Consider the following 20665-nt stretch of genomic DNA (forward strand, 5'->3'; position numbering starts at 1 on the left):
GACCTGGTCTGGTTCACATTGGCTCTGTCCAGTGTCCAGCCAATCACAAGGCTCTCAGTTTTGCGCACCTGATGCCTGCGTGGTAGGCTATCTATACAACCATCGTAGGCTGCCCAGAAGTGCATATTTGGACAACGGTTTGCGCTAGTGTACGTCTCTGTTACGTCATGCCTAAGGCCCTATATAATGACAGCAGTGAACACAAACAATATTCGCAAACAAACACGGCTTCAGTGGCAGTTGAGTTTGACCCAACAACAACACTAAGCACATAGAAAATGTTCAAGAACACGGATCAAGGTAAATACTCCCATTTGATACCAATTTTATCTCAATCTACACTGTGAGTGTTAATAAAGGGTCCAGTTGGACCCCCCGTCGTCCCCGGAACCGACGTTGAGAACCAGTGCTCCAATCTCTGGACCTGACACAGGGATTCTAAGTCTAGTCAAGAGAGAATGGAGGTCTCCAGGAGAAGAAGCAGCAGCCAGAGGTTGTGTACATCCAGTGTCATTAGACCTGAGGAAGATGAAGATGACATCTCAAAATATGAGTAAATATTTCTATAGGTGTGTATGGAGACTCACCTGCGAGAGTCGGTCCACATTCTGGTCATCACTTGTCAGATCGTCGTATAGACCGTGGAAAACCAAGTGGCTGCTTTGAGAGTTGTCACACATTTGTCTCCCAGGCCTAGACCAGTTATCTTGGTGGGTGGGAAGACCAATACTGGTCTGTTTGACCCAGGTCCAACAACGTCAGTGTGCCCTGTGTGAAAATATTAATGCGAAAATATTTATTTTGTTTCATTTTTATTGCCAATATTTAATGAGTCATGTGGATAGAATGGTCCTTGGGTCTTTTTGACACTACTTCCAAAAGGTTATGTCTGGAAGGTAGCAAAGCTTAAATACTTTTTGTTACATAATGGGACCAGTATTGTAATTATTTGTGAGAATTGCTGTAATTTAGTTTTACTCGCTTAATCTGCGTTGTGCATAAAAAAGATGATCCAGGAGTGAGGGAGGAAAAATCAAAGAAATTATCAGAACCAAAGACATTGTGTTCCATTAACTTTCCACCTCACCCCCTAGCACTCTTTCCTTGTATACCTTTGTTGCCACCTGATTGATAGATGCCATACTATGCAGATATGCAGGTTACTACTACATAGCATCTGTTTAGAAAGATGCTAGGTTTGATACCGTAAGTCCTAGTTTCTTTGAAGCACTCAATTGTTTTATTTGCACTGTACTTAAGTGACCATACTCACACTTGTAATAAGTCACTCTGGATAAGGGCTTCTGCTAAATGCCGAAATTGTTAATTGTTTATATAAAATACACCCAGTTCTTTTTGGCTCTCAGAAAGGCTAGCTGTATACAAAAGGGTCTGTCTGTCTGTCTGTCTTTCTCACAAACCACACTGCCACTCGAGTAGACTAACGTAAAACCTCACTATACTTTTTGAAATACTTTAACATTATAATGGAAGTCAATGGGCATAAATGATGTACAGTATATGATGATGTCATCGACACTTGATGTTTGACTGTCTAGTATAACATCGGAATCCACTAGCGTTAAAGCATAGTCATGCCCAAGGCCTGTAACTTCTGACAGCCTCTTTCAGAGTCAAGCCATCTATAAGAGGGTCATGAAGCACATGAAGCCACACTGTTGTGTTTAAGCAGTTGTATTAGAAAAAACTAGAATTCATCTATATTATGTTTTTGTTGCCTGTTTATATGTTTTGTTTGTGGAGACTACGGATGAAAATAAGGATCTCTGCTAAATCTGGTGTATTTACATTATTGTTCATTAATATACACCGTCCCATCTAAATAAACAAATATATAAAGTACTGTAAGCAGTGATGCTATGCTCATTTGAGAAGTGGTTGCTCTCTATTTTAATGACGTGACGCGCACGTCGCTTAACACCTACAGTACAGGTCACACAATGGACAATTGATATGCATATAGGCTAATTCCTATGTTAATGTACCTGGCGTGAGTCGGGAGCCTTTGTAAACTTTGATGAAGTGTGAATTTAAAGTAGTTTTAAATCTATGCGTGTGCCTGCGCGTCCCCCTGGCCAAATAAGTGGTTGCTCGGCGTGCAACCCCGTCCACTGAGCATTGCACCCCTGACTGTAAGTAAAGAATGGCCTTGGCTATGGCCAAAAGTGAGCTGAAATGCCTTTAATCTGTATAGATGATTTAGATTCTAAATCATCTATATAGTATAAAAGATGTTTTATGTAATCTTCTACATTTTTACAAGATTTATTTGGCAATATTTTACACCATCAGTTCTGACTCACATTTAATTAGTTTATTGCAACGTCTGCCTAAGTAAGAAAGTAAGAAAAGTTGAAAGTTAAATGTTGTTTTGCATGATGATTAAATAAATGCTGCACGAAGAAGAATAAATAAAGACAAATTACAGTTGATTCCAAATAACAAACAAAAAATTAGGGCTGCCTTACTATACAGTATCGGCCAGTGTCCAAATTTCAAGGTACACAATAATAGCCAATCTACAAGATCGGTCAAATTTCTTTTTCACACTGCCAGTATGCCACAGAACGCAAAAAATGTCACGCATGTTTTATACATTTTGAAATGTTTCACTTTAATTTTAAATGGAAGTCAATGGGGCTCTGATCGGGCTGAAACATTGCCCAAATTTGGAGTCATAGTAGCTACAGAATTACTGTCATGCATCATAAATATGTCAGATGACTGATGTCATAGAAGAAGTCACAGGCTGGTCATATAAAGTCTGAGATCCGCATCGGAGCCATACTGTTCCCATGTGGATCTTGAGATCCACATGATTTGATTTTTCTCCTGAAACTCCATGGAGGACATTAGATGTCTTAAACATAATCAAAAATAAATCTCAGATATCACACTGGCAGAAAAAGGGCAAGGATATTTTACAGATTACAGAGATACAAGCTTTCTGCCCCACATTGATGCAGTCAAAGGACACTTGTTAGCTCTAGCCCTTGTTGTTCACCTCCATCTCCCACTTCTCCAGAAAACCCTGCAGGTTCAAGTTGAACGTATCGATTCCCTTCAACGACAGGTGTACCCCGTCGGGACGATACAGATCCCTGTCGGACCCGCACCGGATGTTGTCATGGGCCAGAGTGGTCCCGCCCAGCTCTTTGATGATGCTGTGCATGCGACCGTTCACTGTGGTTCTGACCAGCTCCACCTCGTGGGTGTTAGACGAGTGATCCCACACCATGCGGGGCAGGATGTCGGACCACACCAGCAGACACTGTGGGAAGATGCTCCGTATGAAGGTCAGGTCATTCTTCATAGAAGCCAGGAGATATGTGGGGCTGTTGGTGCTCATGTTGTTTCCCCCCAGGTGAATGATCAGCACGTCGGGGTTGGGCCATTTCACCTTCAGTTGGCGGAGCAGGGGCAGGAGCTGGGTCCAGGTCATGCCCGGTTTGCTCTTCCACCAGATGGCCACGTCTTTGGGGTCTATGCCCAGCTCAATACCCACCTCTGGGGCCAGGGACTTAGCTCTGACTTGAGCCCAGTACACGAGCAAGTGGCCACAGACCCACACATTCTTGGGTTTGCTGCTCAGAGGTTTTCCTAGAGGGGACGTTGACAGGAGTTACCAAGCCTATTGGAGCCTCCTGTAACCATCTGCTGGCATGGTCCAAGACAGCAGTTCTTAACTAAACTGGGAGCCAAAGTTTGTTGTGTCTTTTAAGTCAGGGCCCGTTATGGTAAACACAAAATACATTGTAGTTTTTATAAGTGGTTTAGTGGAGTCTGACGACGCATTGAATTCTGTGACCGCTCTTATGGCCGTACAGGGTCATGATACCGTGTCATTTGACAAAATGGTTGTGTGATGAAATATATTGTATTTATTAGTTATTGTTTATAGTTGTTTTCTACTTCTGTATTGCTACATTTGTATTGCATCTTGTCATTGTAAGGTTTTTGTTATCTACCTAGGGACTATGGATGTAAATTAGCATTCTTGCTAATTCCAGCATATATTTACATCTTATATTTTTATAATGATGTTTGTAACGTGCTCTGTCCCTATCAAATAAACAAAAAATAAGTAAATAAAGTATAAATTAAATTTTATTCTAACTAAGTATTGGCCTCCCAAATCCCATTAACTGAAACCTTTAAATCTAATCTTTCAGACCTTCCTATTTCTAATTTAGGTTACTTTTCTAGATTGTTCATCACAGATGAATGACTATTTCAGTATGTTTACCTGGTGGGATAATGTTGCCATCCTTGTTTTTATCTCCTACTTTCTCTTTTTTCTTGTACCTCAGCTTTTCCTTGTTCTGCTGCTCTCTCTTCTCCTGTAAACGCTGGAAACACTGTAAACGCTGGGCACGCACGCACGCACGCACGCACGCACGCGCACACACACACACACACACACACACACACACACACACACACACACACACACACACACACACACACACACACACACACACACACACACACACAGCCACATTGGTCTACAGCAGGGGTGGCCAACTTTGATGATGGAGAAGGCCACTATATTTCCACTCTCACGCCAGAGGGCCACACTGCATATACTGTACAGAAACCTCTTATCTCTGTATTTTAACTTTTTTTTCCGTAATTAATGCTCTACTTCATCATTCTATGTCACACAAAAGTAGCAAAAATCTGCTATTTTTGCTATTTCTTTAATGGAATCCTGAACAGTAACATTTCTATTTAATTTCAAATGCATTTAGTTATACTTATGTTAACTTTATGAACTTGAATACAAATACATTGGACATAAAAAAAGACAATAACATTTTAATACTAGTCATTAAGCTACTAATATAGACTGAAGTAATTAAAGTGGGTCATGTTTGGAATTGTAACAGCTGAAATCAATAATATATCAGTATTCCGATATTAACTTGCGGGCCACATTAAGTGAAGGTTGGGGCCGCATGTGGCCCCCGGGCCACCAGTTGCCCATTTATGGTCTACAGTGTTTTGCTTTAACTTTCATACATTACAATGTGCTTCACATAAAAGTAAAATGAAGTTAAAATGGTCACATTAGATGTACAGTACTATGACAAGTTGGGGCAAAATCGGATCATGCATCACCCGGTTGACCTTGTTTGACCTTGGCACTTCCCTGTTGTGTTGATTTTCAAAGCTTCCCGGCTACTGGAATGCGGAAGTGCCGTTCTAAATCACAACTTGTAATAGGTTGATGTGTATGCTAAAAACATTAAAACAAGGCAGGAACGCTGTTAGGCGCCCCCGAGCAAGGCGTCATCCAAGTGAGTGGCAGTGTAAAGTCTGCTTCTGCCGACTGTTGCATGGTCAAATTCTGTCCCAACTCGTCACCTGTTTGACGCAAGGGGTGTGAGAATGTGTTGCTCTGGTCTGCTCTTATGACAATAATTATGAATGGGGACCAATTTAGACCTAGGGCATATAACATATAAGGACAGTAGCATATAAGTATAACATATAAGTCCGTAGGGATGGAGTTGAGAGTTTCTGGTCTAGACCCTTGGTAATGAACGAGTTGAATTTACACAATAGACTGACCAAAGACTAAAATGGCAAGCACAATTGCAAAAAAACAGAGAAGGCATTAATATCCACAAAGTAATAAGAGCAAACAACAGAAGCACACTTTTGTTGTGTTTTCATTTAAAACAGTCTGCAACCCAAATTTCTTTTGGACGACGCTAAAATGCTGAATTAATTGAAAGTCCTACCTTTCCTTTCTGTTTGGTCTTGATGTCATCTTCACTGTTTGCTGAGCCCTCCAGAGTGGAGGTTGACCCCGATTCTGCTGGTAAGCTGAAACAAACTCTTTTGGTTGGTTCACGGGGCAGAAGGTCGTGGTCAGGGATCTTGGGACTTGTGCTGTCAAAGAACGGTATGCCAAAGTATGTCATTTGGCTAGCAGATGACTGACTGGCAGTCAGGTGATGGGGAGGGCTGAGAGGTCTGAGGGAGAGGCTTCTAGGGGGAGAATGCGGTGGCGGAGGTTCAGTACAGATGGAGGAGGAGGATGTGGGGACAGACGACTGTCTAGCTTGAGGAGGAAGAGCAGGCTGAGGAGGAGGGGGTGAGGGATCTTGGAGCAGCTCGGAAGGAGGCGGATCATACGGACTGTCACAATGCCGGGCTTCGTAGGTATTGTCATAAACATTGTACGGTTTGGTGTTAGGGCAGCTGGCATGGGGGTGGTCGGCACGGGGACAATCACCATGGTAGCAGGTGTCACTGTTTCCTGAGGCCTGTAGACTGGAGTTCGACGCTGACTCTGCTGGTGAATTGAACCTAACTCTTTTGGTTCGTTCACGGGGCAGCAGGTGGTGTTCAGGCTCAGGCCGATAGCTGGTGTCAAAGTTAGGACTGTCGGACCGTGTGTGACGGACCTGCTTGTATTCTGGCAGTCGTCCATGGCTGTAGGCAATGCTGGTACTACTTGGGCATGGCTCTGCTGCCCTGGGGTCTATGGGCTCCAGCAGCTCATCCTCCATCAGTACCCCATGCCTTGGTTCCTCCCTGCTCCTCTTGCTTCTGCTGCTCCCCTTAGCAGTGTGAGGTGAGCTGTGATTGGCATAGCAGTGTCAGTTGAGTAGTTACATGCATCGTTAAGTCCATTTCCACTGCTGTCTTTTATTTTGTTTATTTTTGATATTTTTTACCAGTATGCTTGTTCCTATTTTAAATATAACCGCAATGTGTGGGTAGTTTGCAATAATTTCACCCATACTTTTACACCTGAAAACTTGTGAAGTGAAAGAGAATGCATACTGTAGCTTCTTGCATTTTGTGGTAAGAACCAGAAGTGTTGGGTTGGATATTTGGCTGATGAGATTGCCAGGCTAAATCTATTTGTACAATTAAGTTTTAGCAACTCACCCAGCATCTCCAGAGTCCTTGGAACCAGGCTCATTAGTCAGCTTGATGGTCACCTTTAACAACACATAAGAAACATTTTAATGTAATATTCATTATTTAAAATGCATGTTTTACTTGCCGCTAATTAATATATTATCATATGATACCACCCAGCTCTATCATTAAATTGTTCAATTAAAAACGTATAGGTGATGATGATGATGTTACGTTGCCTCATTATGTAAAACCTCACACCTCACAGGACTCAAACGGTGGTTTGTTAGGGGGCGGGATGTTGATGTCAGAAGGCTGCAACCCCCATATCTCTGTGGCATACTGAGAGATGGTCCGATCACTGGAGAACTTCCCCGAACCTGCAATGTTCCTGATCACCATGCGGGTCCATTCATTGGGGTCCTGGTGAGGACAGACACAGTATGTTGGGCAGTTAACTCATTAAGTCTCCATTTAGAACTGTTTGTCCTTTGTGAACTTCCTTGTTTCACTTGGCGATAATTGTTCTGAATATCACTGTTGTGTTTCCTGTCTTTTTGTCATCATATATGAGGTTTATTCCTTGTTTTTTAATGTAATTCATTTTTCAAATTGTCCTTCTGGTGGTGCAATTACAGGCCGCTTCATGTTTTAGCCTATAACTCTTGAACCGTAGGTCGTACATAAAAAAAATCATGATCTCTCAGGAAGATCATGATGCTTATAGCTAATTTGTGCCTCACTTTTAAAGGAATAAACTCTTTAGGTTGTTATACAGGAAGAGTAATATTCAAGTTATGTGTTAATTAAGTTATGAATCGGGTATTCATGACACAAACAACAGCTTAAAAATAGATATTTTAAGCCTAATTACCCCCCCCCCCCCACACACCCACACCCACACACACACACACACACACACACACACACACACACCAAAAAAAGGCTCCCTGTGTGGTGTGTACGGTCCTTTAATCTCGAGATCAAATGGAGATGATTCCTAAATGTTTCCCAGTCAGATACCTTGTACAGCTCACTGACTTTCTCCTGGCTGTGGATGTAAGCCTCGTAGTCAGCAAACTCTTTGGAACTGCAGAGAAGAACAGAGCACACAAGTGTGCATATTTTATACACAAGTGTATTTTTTCATTACATATTTCATCTACTGACTAGGCTATTATTTGCTATTGTAGTAACATTTCCCCCAATGGGCATCAATGAAGATCATTTAATTCTAACACCCTACCTGTCGTGGTTCATTAGCATGTCGACGAGGTCTTGAAAGACATTCGGCTGTGAGGGACTGAAGTATCCGCTCTGAATCTGATCTATGACCTGCCTCAGCTCTGGAAGACGATCATAGTACTCTCTGCCATTGTACCTGGACATACATGCATGCTCGCACACTCGCACACACACACACACACACACACACACACACACACACACACACACACACACACACACACACACACACACACACACACACACACACACACACACACACACACTTTCATTATGACATTAGCAAATCATTGCTGCTTCGTTCACAAACTACACACTTAGTAACTTGTTAAACATAGCTTCAGATTGCTCAGGGAAGTCACACTGTTATTCTTCAGTATGAGACCTCAATGCTCTTCTTTGTTCCATTTTACAAAATGAAAGAGCATTGACAGTTTTATACCTTTTTATTTATTCATTATATATATATATATATATATAATTATTTTTTTACCATATTCTATTGTCATTTTATTGTCTAAATGACATCACATACAGTAGATTAATCAAACAGGCTAATTGACCCATTAATCAATTATGCAATTTGCCTGAAAGCAGATGAATCTTCTCACCCTTTTTGGTCCATCTCGTCCACGTCCATCACCTTCATACCGAAGATGAAGAGGTTCTCCTCTCCAACTTCTTCTGCCATCTCTACGTTGGCTCCATCCATGGTGCCGATGGTCAGAGCTCCATTCAGCATGAACTTCATGTTCCCTGTTCCAGAGGCCTCTGTACCAGCCAAGAAGATCTGCTCAGACAGGTCTGCTGCAGGGATCACTGGAAGCAAACAGCCAGTGGTGGAAGAAGTACTGAGATGTTTTAATTCCACAATGTGGAGATACTCTGTTACAAGTAAAAGCCTGGTATTCAAAGTGTAGTTGAGTAAAAGTACAAAAGTATTGGCATCAAAACTTACTTAAAGTACAAAAAGTAATATTGCTCATTACACAGAATGTCCCATTTCACAAGTTTTCAAAATGTATACAAATCTTTTGAAAATAGCAGATCTACAAGCACGAGCTTGTAGATCGGCTATTTTCATTTAGCCGAAGTATATAGGGCTGAAGTGGTTAATGCATGTTTTCTAATAATCCAAATTTACAAAGTAACTAATATCTCAAGATTTAAAATAATTGTAGTGGAGTAAAAAGTACAATATTTGCCTCTGAGATGTAGTGGAGTAGAAGTAAAATTCCTCAAAATTGTACTTAAGTACAGTACATGTACTTAGTTACTTTCCACCACTACAAGCAGCATACATTCTGGGTTAATACAAACCTACAATAACACACACATAACACATGGAGAATGGGGTTCGATCCCCAGTCTGGTGGCATAGTTAAACTTATGCGATCAAACAAATACTAATTGAGGGCAGTACAGCTCTCATATCCTCTCATCCACTGATCTGAGTACCTTTCTCAGCCAGAGACAGTTGTGCAGGTGGATGACCTTCAGTCTGTTTCCCACTGCAGGGTCGTTGTTCACCACCTCACCCACTGATGTGATCAACTTAATGATCATCTTGGCCATGTGGCAGCCTTGGGACACCTAGTGGATCAGAGGAGAATTTACAATCACAGGTAGTTCATTTCATTGTCTCCGCCAGGCCGAAGGCATGGCGAGAGAGTATGTTTTACCCTCCGTCCGTCCGTGTGTGTCCGTCCGTCCGTCCGTGTGTGTGTCCGTCCGTCCTGTCCGTGTGTTACCACCAAATCTCCGGCACCGTTGGCCCGGTCGCTGCGAAACTGTGCACACACACTCCCTGGATGCCAATTCCGAACCTCTGCCTCAAATTTTTCACATGGGCCTGATATAGCGCCACCAGGAGGCCGATTTGTGCAAAACCCATTTTTTCACATTACTCCTACAGTTTTTAACCAAACGTCATGCAAATCGATACACAGTATCTCTATAGTCATGTGATCAACCCTGATCTGTCCGATTTCCCATATTCCATCCTCATTGGTTAAGGTTGCCATCCAAAGTTTGCAGGATTGGTCCGTTTTGAACAAACTGCTTCAAACCATGAACGCAGCTTGCAATTTCCGTGAAATTTCACAAACACATTCCCACTAGGCCGAGGAAGAAATGACACCCTTTTCACATTGGCCTGTTATAGCGCCACCAGCAGGTCTAATTTAGCAAAACACATTTTTGGAACAAAATGCCTCAAATCATGAATGCTGTGTCTGACTGCCGTGAAAGACCTCAGAATAAATTACACCCTTTTCACATTGGCCTATTATAGCGCCACCAGGAGGCCACAATAACCTGACCTGGCGGAGACCTGTCTTTTTCTAGTTTCATTTCAAACCTTTATTCTAAAAAGACATTGAGGTTGCCCTCATTTGCAGTGTCGTCGAGATACATCACAGTACAATTTCATTTTCATTGTCACATCAATATTCACATCAAAAACAAGACAGAACAGAAACAAATTAAAACAACCTTCCTAGTCCTGGTGGTGCTACAGCAACCATCTAAGTTTTAAAACTTTGAAAATTCATATAAAATCTGAGTCGTATGCTACCACTGTGTATGTATGTGAGAAGAAGCTTTATATCTAGTAGATTTTATGCACAGTTTGTCCTGAGGTGTTTCTGTAGCCCAGTAGTTTTACTGTGGTGTATTTTACATTGTGTTGCGGTTTCCATCTCCCTCTAGTGGTTGGAACATGCTTTATGCAGCTCGGTGCAAACCCTGTTGATTGTGTAAGTCTCTGTGTGAAGATACCTCTCCCAAGTGATACAGATTGAACCTAGTCAGGCATTTTACTGTGTGAATTAGAGATACATGACTTCAAGGTCTATCATTAAAAAGAATGATACATTAGGTCTGGACAGTTCTGTTGACATACCGATGTTGGAAGTGAACGGAAGGTGAATATTTAATTTGTGAATGTCTCGACTGCACCTGTATTACCCCACTCCGGTGAGACCAAAATAAGACTCAATACGGTTTATAAAGAAGCCCCTGCTGTGGTCTTTAAACGCCCTCCCAAATTGAGGGACCAGTTGGTGATAGAGGAGGTACAATTACACAATAGATGGATAATTACCTACCTTCAAGATCAAATGAAGGTAAAGATTCATGGCAACAAGACAGGGATCAGTCTAGCTCCGACGGAACCTCTCCCTCCGCTGTATAGCTCCGAGAGGTTCCTCGTTTGTCTCTGCCGTTTGAGGTCGACATTGTCGCACATTTTCCACTTTACATGTTTCTTTACCCCTTTCTGCACTGCAGGGGTCTTCAACAGGGGGTACGGGACCCCTGGGGGGTCCTCAGAGTTACTACAGGGGGTCCGCCAAATCTTCGTGTGATATGATTTTTTTTGTTTTACCTTAACCACTTGAATCCTAGCATCCCTTTTCTGAGGAGAACTTTAGCCAAAAATAGCAGATCTACAAGCTCACAAGCCTTTGTGAGCTTGTAGATCGGCTATTTTTGGCAAAGAGGTGTTTGGGGTAGAGGGGAAAAAGAGCAGACCAAGTAAACAAAAAAAGTTGAATCTGAAGCACAATTTTATACAATATAGAGGGGGTCCCTGCTTCATCTCTCTCTCAGCTAGGGGGTCCTTGGCCTGAAAACGTTGAAGACCCCTGCACATCGTATCCAAAAAGTAAAGCATTTCCGCCACTCTCTCAGATGTTTTACGTTCTAGCGCACCATAAAAGCTATCCAACGAGTTGAAGAAAGTATTTAATTTGCATCGGTCTTCATCCGGTTCCATAATATTTTGCATAAAAGATGCAATTCAACATTTGACCCAGTAATCAGTAATGTTATCTCTACGGGCGCGACTCTTGCGCAATGTCTTAAAAACATGTAACATGTAAAACTTGTGAAATGAGACAAACGAGGAACCTCATCTCGGAGCTATACAGCGGTCAGCGGAGGGAGGCCGAGGTTCGGTAGGGGCTATAAGTGTAAATAAAACACAACATAACGACACGTCATAAAACAAACAAACAAACACAACACAACACAGACTAGCATCATAACAAGGAAGCAGTCATAACACTGGATTCTATGTTCAATTGTGTGGTGGCCCCGAAGGCCTTTCACGTTCAAATCGCCCTGCCCCGCTCACCCCCACGTTGAAAACTTGGGTTGCCAGATCTGTATACAAAAACGTAATTATTTAGTCATATTTTATCTAAGTTGTATTATTCTGGCGCAACATTTTTAAGGTTGGGAACATATTGATAATGTGTTCATGAATAATTCATCTACACAATACAAAAACAATTGCCAGTTCCTTGATGTGGATCGACTAAAACACACAATATTGTCTGGCTCGTTACCTGTATGGGACATGCCCTCTACGCCAAAACACGTGACTTTCTGTTCACTCTAGTGTCAAGGGTCTTAACGTTTGACTTCAGTCTCTCAACAAATCTGCGAGAGGCCGCATGTACAAATCTGCGAGAGTACTTGGTAAGCTTCGCGTCATGTCCATAACGTTAGTCAGTATCATTTTAGTTGAATTAATAGCTTAATTACAACTATATTATACTAATGTTTTATACTGAATGTTTATGTTTTTCAGATTCGAGAAAGAAAAGATGGCTGGAGCTGGTCCCGGGGGTCGCCGCCGTGGAGCCGGTTTTGCTCGAAGTATGTCCATTATTGTTTTCTAGATTTGATCATTATAACATTTACCACCTTACTTGTATAAAAATAAGTTATATCCTACTTATAACCGGTCTGAAAGCAGTGGTGTAAAGTAACTAAGTACATGTACTCAAGTACTGTAACAGATGGTTGTGGTCAGTGGTGGAAAGTAACTGAGTACATGTACTCAAGTACTGTACTGTCAAATACTGTACTGATGTTACTTGCAAGTTGACCCGACCATTGATTGATTGAATACTTTAGTTAGAAAGACATGGTAACAGTCCATGGAAGTAAGGATTGTATTGCACACACAAAAAAAAGGCGGCGATCGAATTAAAATGCTTTTTACCACGTTATACCACCATTGTACCATCCGTGGCTCGTGGCTAAGCACTTTATATTTGAAATCTCAACGTTTATGTACATGTGAGAGACGAGAGCTGTAGCCTAAATGTAAAAAATCAAAAAAAAGTCAAACACCACTATCAGGAACTGTCGGTTCGCGGGTTTTTCATGTTGAACCCATATTTATCTCAACAAAGGGAATTAACTCGTTCTCATGCTATTCATCAAACATGTGGAATGCCCTACCAAAAGGAGTAAAGGAGTGTAAAACCCTACTCACTTTCAAAACTGCCCTAAAGATACACCTTCAGGAGGCTGCAATTCGACTGTCTAACCCTGCGTTTTAACAGCGGGCAATACTGGGCGACGTCGCCCAAAAATATAATGAAAGTCTATGAGAGCCGGCGATCGGGCGATGCCGGGCGATGCCGGGCGACATCGTCCAAAAGATGGATTTTCTTTATCTTTTTGGGCGATGTCGCCCGGCATCGCCCAGAGTTGCCCGCTGTTAAAACGTACCGTAAGTCTTAACCTACCGCCCCCCCCCCCCCCCCCTCCGCGTTTTTTTCTTCTCTTGTACATATTTTTCATTCTTCATACCAGTAACCTGTAAGCTGATTGTATGACGTTCTGTATAGTAGTGTGTGTGTGTATCTGTCTGTCTCTAATATGTCATCATGATTTGTGTGCATGGGAATCTCATCTTAAACAAGCTCAGTGCTTAATGAGTCTTCCAGTTTAGTAGTCGACCTTGTATTGTACATGTGTTGTTCTCATGTCTTACTTACTAAATAAAGTACATCAATCAATCAATCAATCAATCAATCAATCAATCAATCATTATCAGTGTTCATTTAACTCTGAGAGTGTACAAATTTAACCAAATGGACCCATTAGGGTCCATTTGGTTCCATTCGTACACTCTCAGAGTTACAGACATATAAGGGTCAATTTGGTTCCTAATTATTCATTTGGCTGGGGACCCCCTGGAACCCCCTCAAGAACCACTGGTGGTCCCCGGACCACTGGTTGAGAATCACTGCTCTATAGCAATGAGTACTATCAGAATATAGAGCTATTTAACACTTATTTTAACCAAAGAAAATCACTTACCCTACCTTTAAAGGTTGGTAGACTTCCCAAAGCGAAAAAACCCTCAGAGACAAAATGTTACCTAACAATTGATGACAAATATGTAAAGATATATGGTCATATGTATGCTTTTTGTTTTGGTAAAATGTCAATAAAAACCAAGCCAATCAATTGAACAGAATATCTAAATTAATGTGAATATTGCTTACTGTATAGTTAATTAAACACAGATGAATCATTTTCCATGCCAGCAAACCTGTATGTAATTCCAACATATAGTTCAATCATTAACCTTTCTCTAAATTATTTCTCAGACCACCTTGGCATGCCACCCATGCCACTGAATATGGGACTGTTATGGGTAAGTTGGACACTACACTAACATTCAGTGGTGTAAAGTAACTAAGTACATTTACTCCACTACATCTCAGAGGCAAATATTGTACTTTTACTCCACTACAATTATTTGAAAACTTTAGTTACTAGTTACTTTGCAGATATACATTATGATGTTATAGAACATACATTAACCACTTTAGCCCTATTTCATACATAGGCTATTTGAAAATAGCCGATCTACAAGCTCACAACGTGTCGCGATGCGACGCGTTGTGAGCTTGTAGATCTGCTATTCTCAAACATTTTAGAACTTTTACTTTTCGTACTTTAAGTACATTTTGATGCCAATACTTCTGTACTTTTACTCAAGTACATTTTGAATTCTGCACTTTTACTTGTAACAGAGTATTTTTACATTGCAGTATTGGTACTTTTACTTAAGTAAAGAATTTGAGTACTTTTTCCACCACTGCTAACATTGAACCTCAATGTTATTGTACACTGTACACCATGTACACCATGCTATAACAGAACTTGTCATTCCCCTGTTACTGAGCAAACACTATAACACTGATTGCTATCAGAAATATTGTGCTTTTTTCCAACATTTTTTAACTCTTTTTCAGGCCCTTCTACCACCAGCCATAGCTGTGGGCCCCCCAGCAGCCATAGCTGTGGCCCCCCCAGCAGCCATAGCTGCCCCGCCCCCAGCAGGCCTCCCTGCCCTGCCCCCCCCCGCCCCACTCGCACTCCCACCTGCACTCTTCCCTGTCCCAGCTGTCCCAGCAGTCATACCTGCCCCTGTCCCACTCCCAGCAGTCATACCTGCTCCCCAGCTCCTGGGACGAATTGGGCACCTGCCCATCCGTATGTAAAAGTACGTCATTATCTTGTGTTCTTGTATTCATTGAATAATATATATCTGCAATTTTATATCTGATCAGGAACACCAGGCCATGTTCTTATATAATCATCTATGATTAACCCATCTATCCATCTTTTCCACACAGGGAATCTTTTCCAGGCAGTGGGCTAAGCCTCCAGGCCCATTCTATCGGGAAAAATAAAAGTACTTTTCTAAAAGTTTTGTCTTTGTTTGTCTTTGCAGAAACTACTTTAAGTACATTTTGATGCCAATACTTTTGTAATTTTACTCAAGTAAATTTCAAATTCCTGACTTTTACTTATAACAGTATTTCTACATTGCATAGTTCTCCTGTTGTCACTGACGAGTCACTGATGACAAATATCAATCAATCAATCAAAGTTTATTTATATAGCACGTTTCATACATCAAGTGCAGTTCAATGTGCTTCACAGAATAGGTTTAAAAATAAAGACTAAAAACCCGGAGGAAGACAGCAACAAAAAAAAGGAAAAAAAGAAAACGTTTAGAGAAGAAAAACAAGAAAATGATATGGGGTCATCAGTGTCATCTGGGGGAATAATTCTCATAGTGATTTTTGTATACCTACATACAGCCCTAGTGCTGTATACTACTACTACTTCAAACTGATGGTTCTCTTATTAGTGACCCTCTCTTTCACAAAGGCTTCCTTTATAAATGACCTAAAGATTTAAAACCATGTTTACATGCATAGATTCTAAGGAAATGTATTATGAAATCCAATAAACAGAATATAGTGCAAGTGTGTAAGAAAATATCCAAAATGGCCACTAAACACCTGGCTTAACTTTTGATCAGCTTGTCCTAGAATACCTCTGTGATATACCTATTTTTTTTTAAAATGGTTTTCATATGTTTAGAATCCATTCCTGATGTCATTTTTTTAATACCAGGTCAATCTCACATGTTAAAGGCCAGGTCCAGGTTAAATTTGACCTCTGGGAAAACAACAAATGGAAACAACTTGATGAACATTCATGGTTCACTTTATTCATGATTTATTTTTGTGAAAACTCATTAACATTACACAATAACTGGTATTCATAATAACATGTCAATGTCAAAATCATGGTGATGTCGGCCTCATCATGAATGCAGTATCTATCGTCAGCACTGAAGGTGTACAACATGCTCCACAGCTTCTGCTTAATGTTCTTGCTCTTCAGGATCTCATGTGGGTAAAGGACATCACTATTCACAACATTCACAACAGCATGGTGGTAATTTAGCCAAGGATGGGATTGAAGAGATGAGGGCGGTGATCTTTCTGTGTGTGAGGATACACCCCCAATCTATTATGATAGCACCCTTAAAGCTATCATTGGTGCAAGGCTATCACATATTTTCTAAATCTAGACATGCATACCTTACAAAAATCACTATGTAGTTCGATGGATGGATTTAACTGGATATTTATGCCACACAAAGTCCAGTTCAGGTAACACAATATGAACATGTGGCTTGAACACAACACTACACTAGGATGTCCTCATTGTTAATTCTGTTACATTTGTATTCAATGAATACATTAACAGAGGAATTTACTGTATATATGAAGCAAGAACAGATTGGAGTCAGTTATTTGTGCCAACACTTTTGAAATACAACTGTGTATGAGCAGATCAAATTAGGGTGGCCACAGAGCAAGCCTTCTCCTGCAGGATGACCTGACAGACACACACGCACGCACGCACGCACGCACGCACGCACGCACGCACGCACGCACGCACGCACGCACACACACACACACACACACACACACACACACACACACACACACACACACACACACACACACACACACACACACACACACACACACACACACACACACACACACACACGAAAGGCAGGGAAGTTTAACATTTTACATATGGCTGTTTGTGTGATCATCAGTTTTTGGCATTTCTTTGATTCCTCCTTGTAGGTTGCACACACGTGTCACACACATGTATACATGTTGTGGTTAAGAAGTATATCATCTCATTGAATTACTCCAGTATACTTAAATCGCTTAAAACAATGTCGTATGAAAATAGCAGATATATGCTTGTGAGCTGGTAGATCTAATATTTGTGTACAAATGCTTGAACATATTCACCTATAATGACTTATAATAGGGACGGCACAGGTTGAAACTGGTTAAAAGGACCATACTGCTGCTTACAATTTTCCAAAGCATACCACAGTTTTGTTGATTTTTTCCTACCTTCCAAGAAAATATTGATTTCCATTAATCTCAGTACAATATGTACATGAACTTGCTGAGACTTGGCATTTCCTTGAGAAATGTTATTCAGGACATTGAACACTTGACTTTTTTGGTCAAAGTTACGTTATCGTTGCATTTTAATACAGTTGAAAGCACAGATTGATTTGATCGTAAAAGACAAGAAAGTGTCCCCGGAGAAAATATTGTTCTATGAACACAATTCAAATGTCTATAACTTATAAAAGTGGGGTTGTCAACTCAAAGTTAGAAAGTCTGGTAATTATTTCAAAATTGTAAAAACTATCATGGTATGCTTTGAAAACATCATTGGCAGTAATGTAAAGTATAAAGTATATAACATAACTTGCAGTCAATACATATAAAGGATCTCCTTACACCAGAATGCCATTTCGTGAATGTACAGTAACTGAGTGAGTGTTGACACTGCTTACCTTACACAAGGTCACTATACAAGGAACATTCTGTACGTTCAACCTCATGCAGTCATAGGGGTCGTCTGATAACTCGATTTCCTTTCCTCCTTCATCATCTTCTGATATGTGCACTTTGGGAATTCTGTTGTTTGGCAACAGGGGAAAAAAATAGTCTTTCATGTTTTTTTCCCCCCTGAATCACAGATGCACACACATGTACTGTATGTTGGCCGAGAGCTGTTTGATCATAGAATAATTCTGCACACCAATGTGACAACTTACTCAGTTCTGTCCCGAGCTCCTCGCCCTCCCCCGACCCTCAAACTCTGGAGTGGCATTGGCTGAACTGGCAGGGCCAGAATGGGGAAGAAGTAACAGATATAAGATAAGTCAATAGGTTATTTAATGACAGATTAACCACTTAGTACCCATTTCATACTTTGTTATGACGGCGTAGTCCTTCAAAAATAGCCGATCTATAAGCTCACAATATGTTACACAACAGACATGACACATTGTGAGCTTGTAGATCTGCTATTTTATTTATGTATTATAAATGCACCTATAATGACATGCCCAAAAGAGGGATGCTAGGTTGAAAGTGGTTATTGCATTTCTCTAAGCATCATTATCTTTTGGGGATAAACACTGCCTCCTGGTGGTCATGTTCAACAAATTCTTGTCTACGCTACTCTACTTTACTGCAACACTGCTTGATGCTCCAGGCCACGAATGAACGCTCGCCCCAAAACACGCTCACCCGGGTCAAATCCGACGACCTCGGAATGGTTGCCACCAGGTATTCCTAAACGTAACTAGGTTGATCCATTGGATCTGCACTCAACAGATCCAATGGATCAACCTAAAGTCAAGGTTTGCGTAGTTGAGCGCAGATCCAATCGATCAACCTCGAGTCGATCTGGGCTCAACTATGTAAACCTAAAGCACAGAGCTCATCGTCTGACTTTGATAAATAAATAAAAAGTATATTGATATCGTTCGGTTCGTAGCGCGTACCGAACCGAGACCAAAGTCATTTTAAACAAAAAAAGAAGCAGTGCGCAATACACCTCCCGACCGCCAAATCGCTGTTGCGCAGTTCAAACTCATTTTAAACAAAAGAAGAACAGTGAGGATTCCGACACAAGCTGGATTAAAATACTTCTTTATTGAAAGATATACCTCTACGGGGATACGTACTATGCCGTAGGAGTCGTTAACATTTGGGGCTTTGCGGTAAGCACCTTTATTTTCAATTTGTACACGTTTGAAGTACTTTGCAGGGCATAGTGCAGAAAGTCCAGCTGGCCATTGGGGGGTGAACCTAGCCCTAGAATGTCTGTGATCTTACATACATTTCAAGTATTTCAAATACACAGTCATAGATCATTGGTTCTCAAAGTGGGGTACGGGGACCCCCAGGGGTACTTGAGGCGGTTCCAGGGGGTCCCCAGCTAAATGATGGACAGGAACCAAATGGACCCTTATGGGTCTGTAACTCTGAGAGTGTACAAATGGAACCAAATGGACCGGGTCCATTTGGTTCCATTTGTACACTCTCAGAGTTAAATTAACATTGATTTTATAATATAAATTCGGGTCCAAGAGGTATAAATGCCATTAAATGGGGGTCCGTAGCCTAATACATGTCAAACTGGGGGTCCTTTACATTAAAATGGTTGAGAATCACTGCTAGAAAGCCGTATAAACCTTCTCTTATTGGGGTCCCTGGCTTATCTTTTCAAATGGGGGTCCGTGGGCTAATAAGTGTCAATTTGGGGGAAAAGTTTGAAAAGAAAAGTTTGAGAACCACTGTCATAGATAACCCTCGTCGGCGCGCTGTGTAGTGACGATCTGCGCGGCCGTAAAAGTGCTCTAAACTCCGTCTGTACTCACCCAATAATTAATTCCTAAGACTTGGAGTCATATTTTGTCCTCTAGTTTCATATCCATTTGAAAGTTCTGCCAGAAAACGTGTGTTTAGTCAAATATCTCCACTTTTCCACGAGCTGCACACGGACGACTGTCTGGATGCGCTAGGGGGGCGCGACTTGAGTGACGGACCCATTTACTTGAGTGGGTCCGTCACTCAAGTCGCGCCCCCATCCAGACAGTCGCCGACGAGGGTTATCTATGACTGTGTATTTGAAATACTTGAAATGTATGTAAGATCACAGACATTCTAGGGCTAGGGGTGAACCCTACAACTCTCGTAGATTGAAGACGTCAGAATCGTAAATACGTCTACGAGGGTTGTAAACTACAGCTACTTACTCGTATACCATGCATATATGAGAATTAATTATATTTACTCGTCCATGCAGTAAATGAGAATGAATGATACTTACTCGTATACCATGCAGTATATACACTTTCTCGGCTTCGCTGACTTGTACAGTTGCCATGACATAAAAACACTGTTACAGTTACAGCAGCATGTGTGGGTCTGTGGGACAACAACACAGCGTCATCAACCGGCGACAAAGAAGATCAGCCCATTATGTATTGCCAGATTTTGTGAGACAAAAT

General features: G+C 41.3%; 1 protein-coding gene across 2 annotated transcripts in view; it reads right to left on the reverse strand.

Moving 5' to 3' along the window:
* exosc7 (exosome component 7) overlaps positions 1–20573 on the reverse strand; it is a 36774-nt gene extending 16201 nt beyond the window's left edge. Inside the window, exon 1 of one of the 2 annotated variants that reach the window (XM_084081104.1) lies at positions 20545–20573. Coding sequence is in view for 1 of the 2 variants with exons in the window: in XM_084081105.1 (XP_083937231.1) it covers positions 20485–20541 (57 nt within the window). In the remaining variant the exon portion in view is untranslated. Of the gene's footprint in view, positions 1–20484 lie in introns of both variants that reach the window. The other variant, XM_084081105.1, reaches the window with a different exon arrangement.
* Between the last annotated feature and the right edge of the window lie 92 nt (positions 20574–20665).

This window comes from Gymnoscopelus microlampas (assembly GCF_963454915.1).
Source record: "Gymnoscopelus microlampas genome assembly, chromosome: 15".
Taxonomy (NCBI): Eukaryota; Metazoa; Chordata; class Actinopteri; order Myctophiformes; family Myctophidae; genus Gymnoscopelus; species Gymnoscopelus microlampas.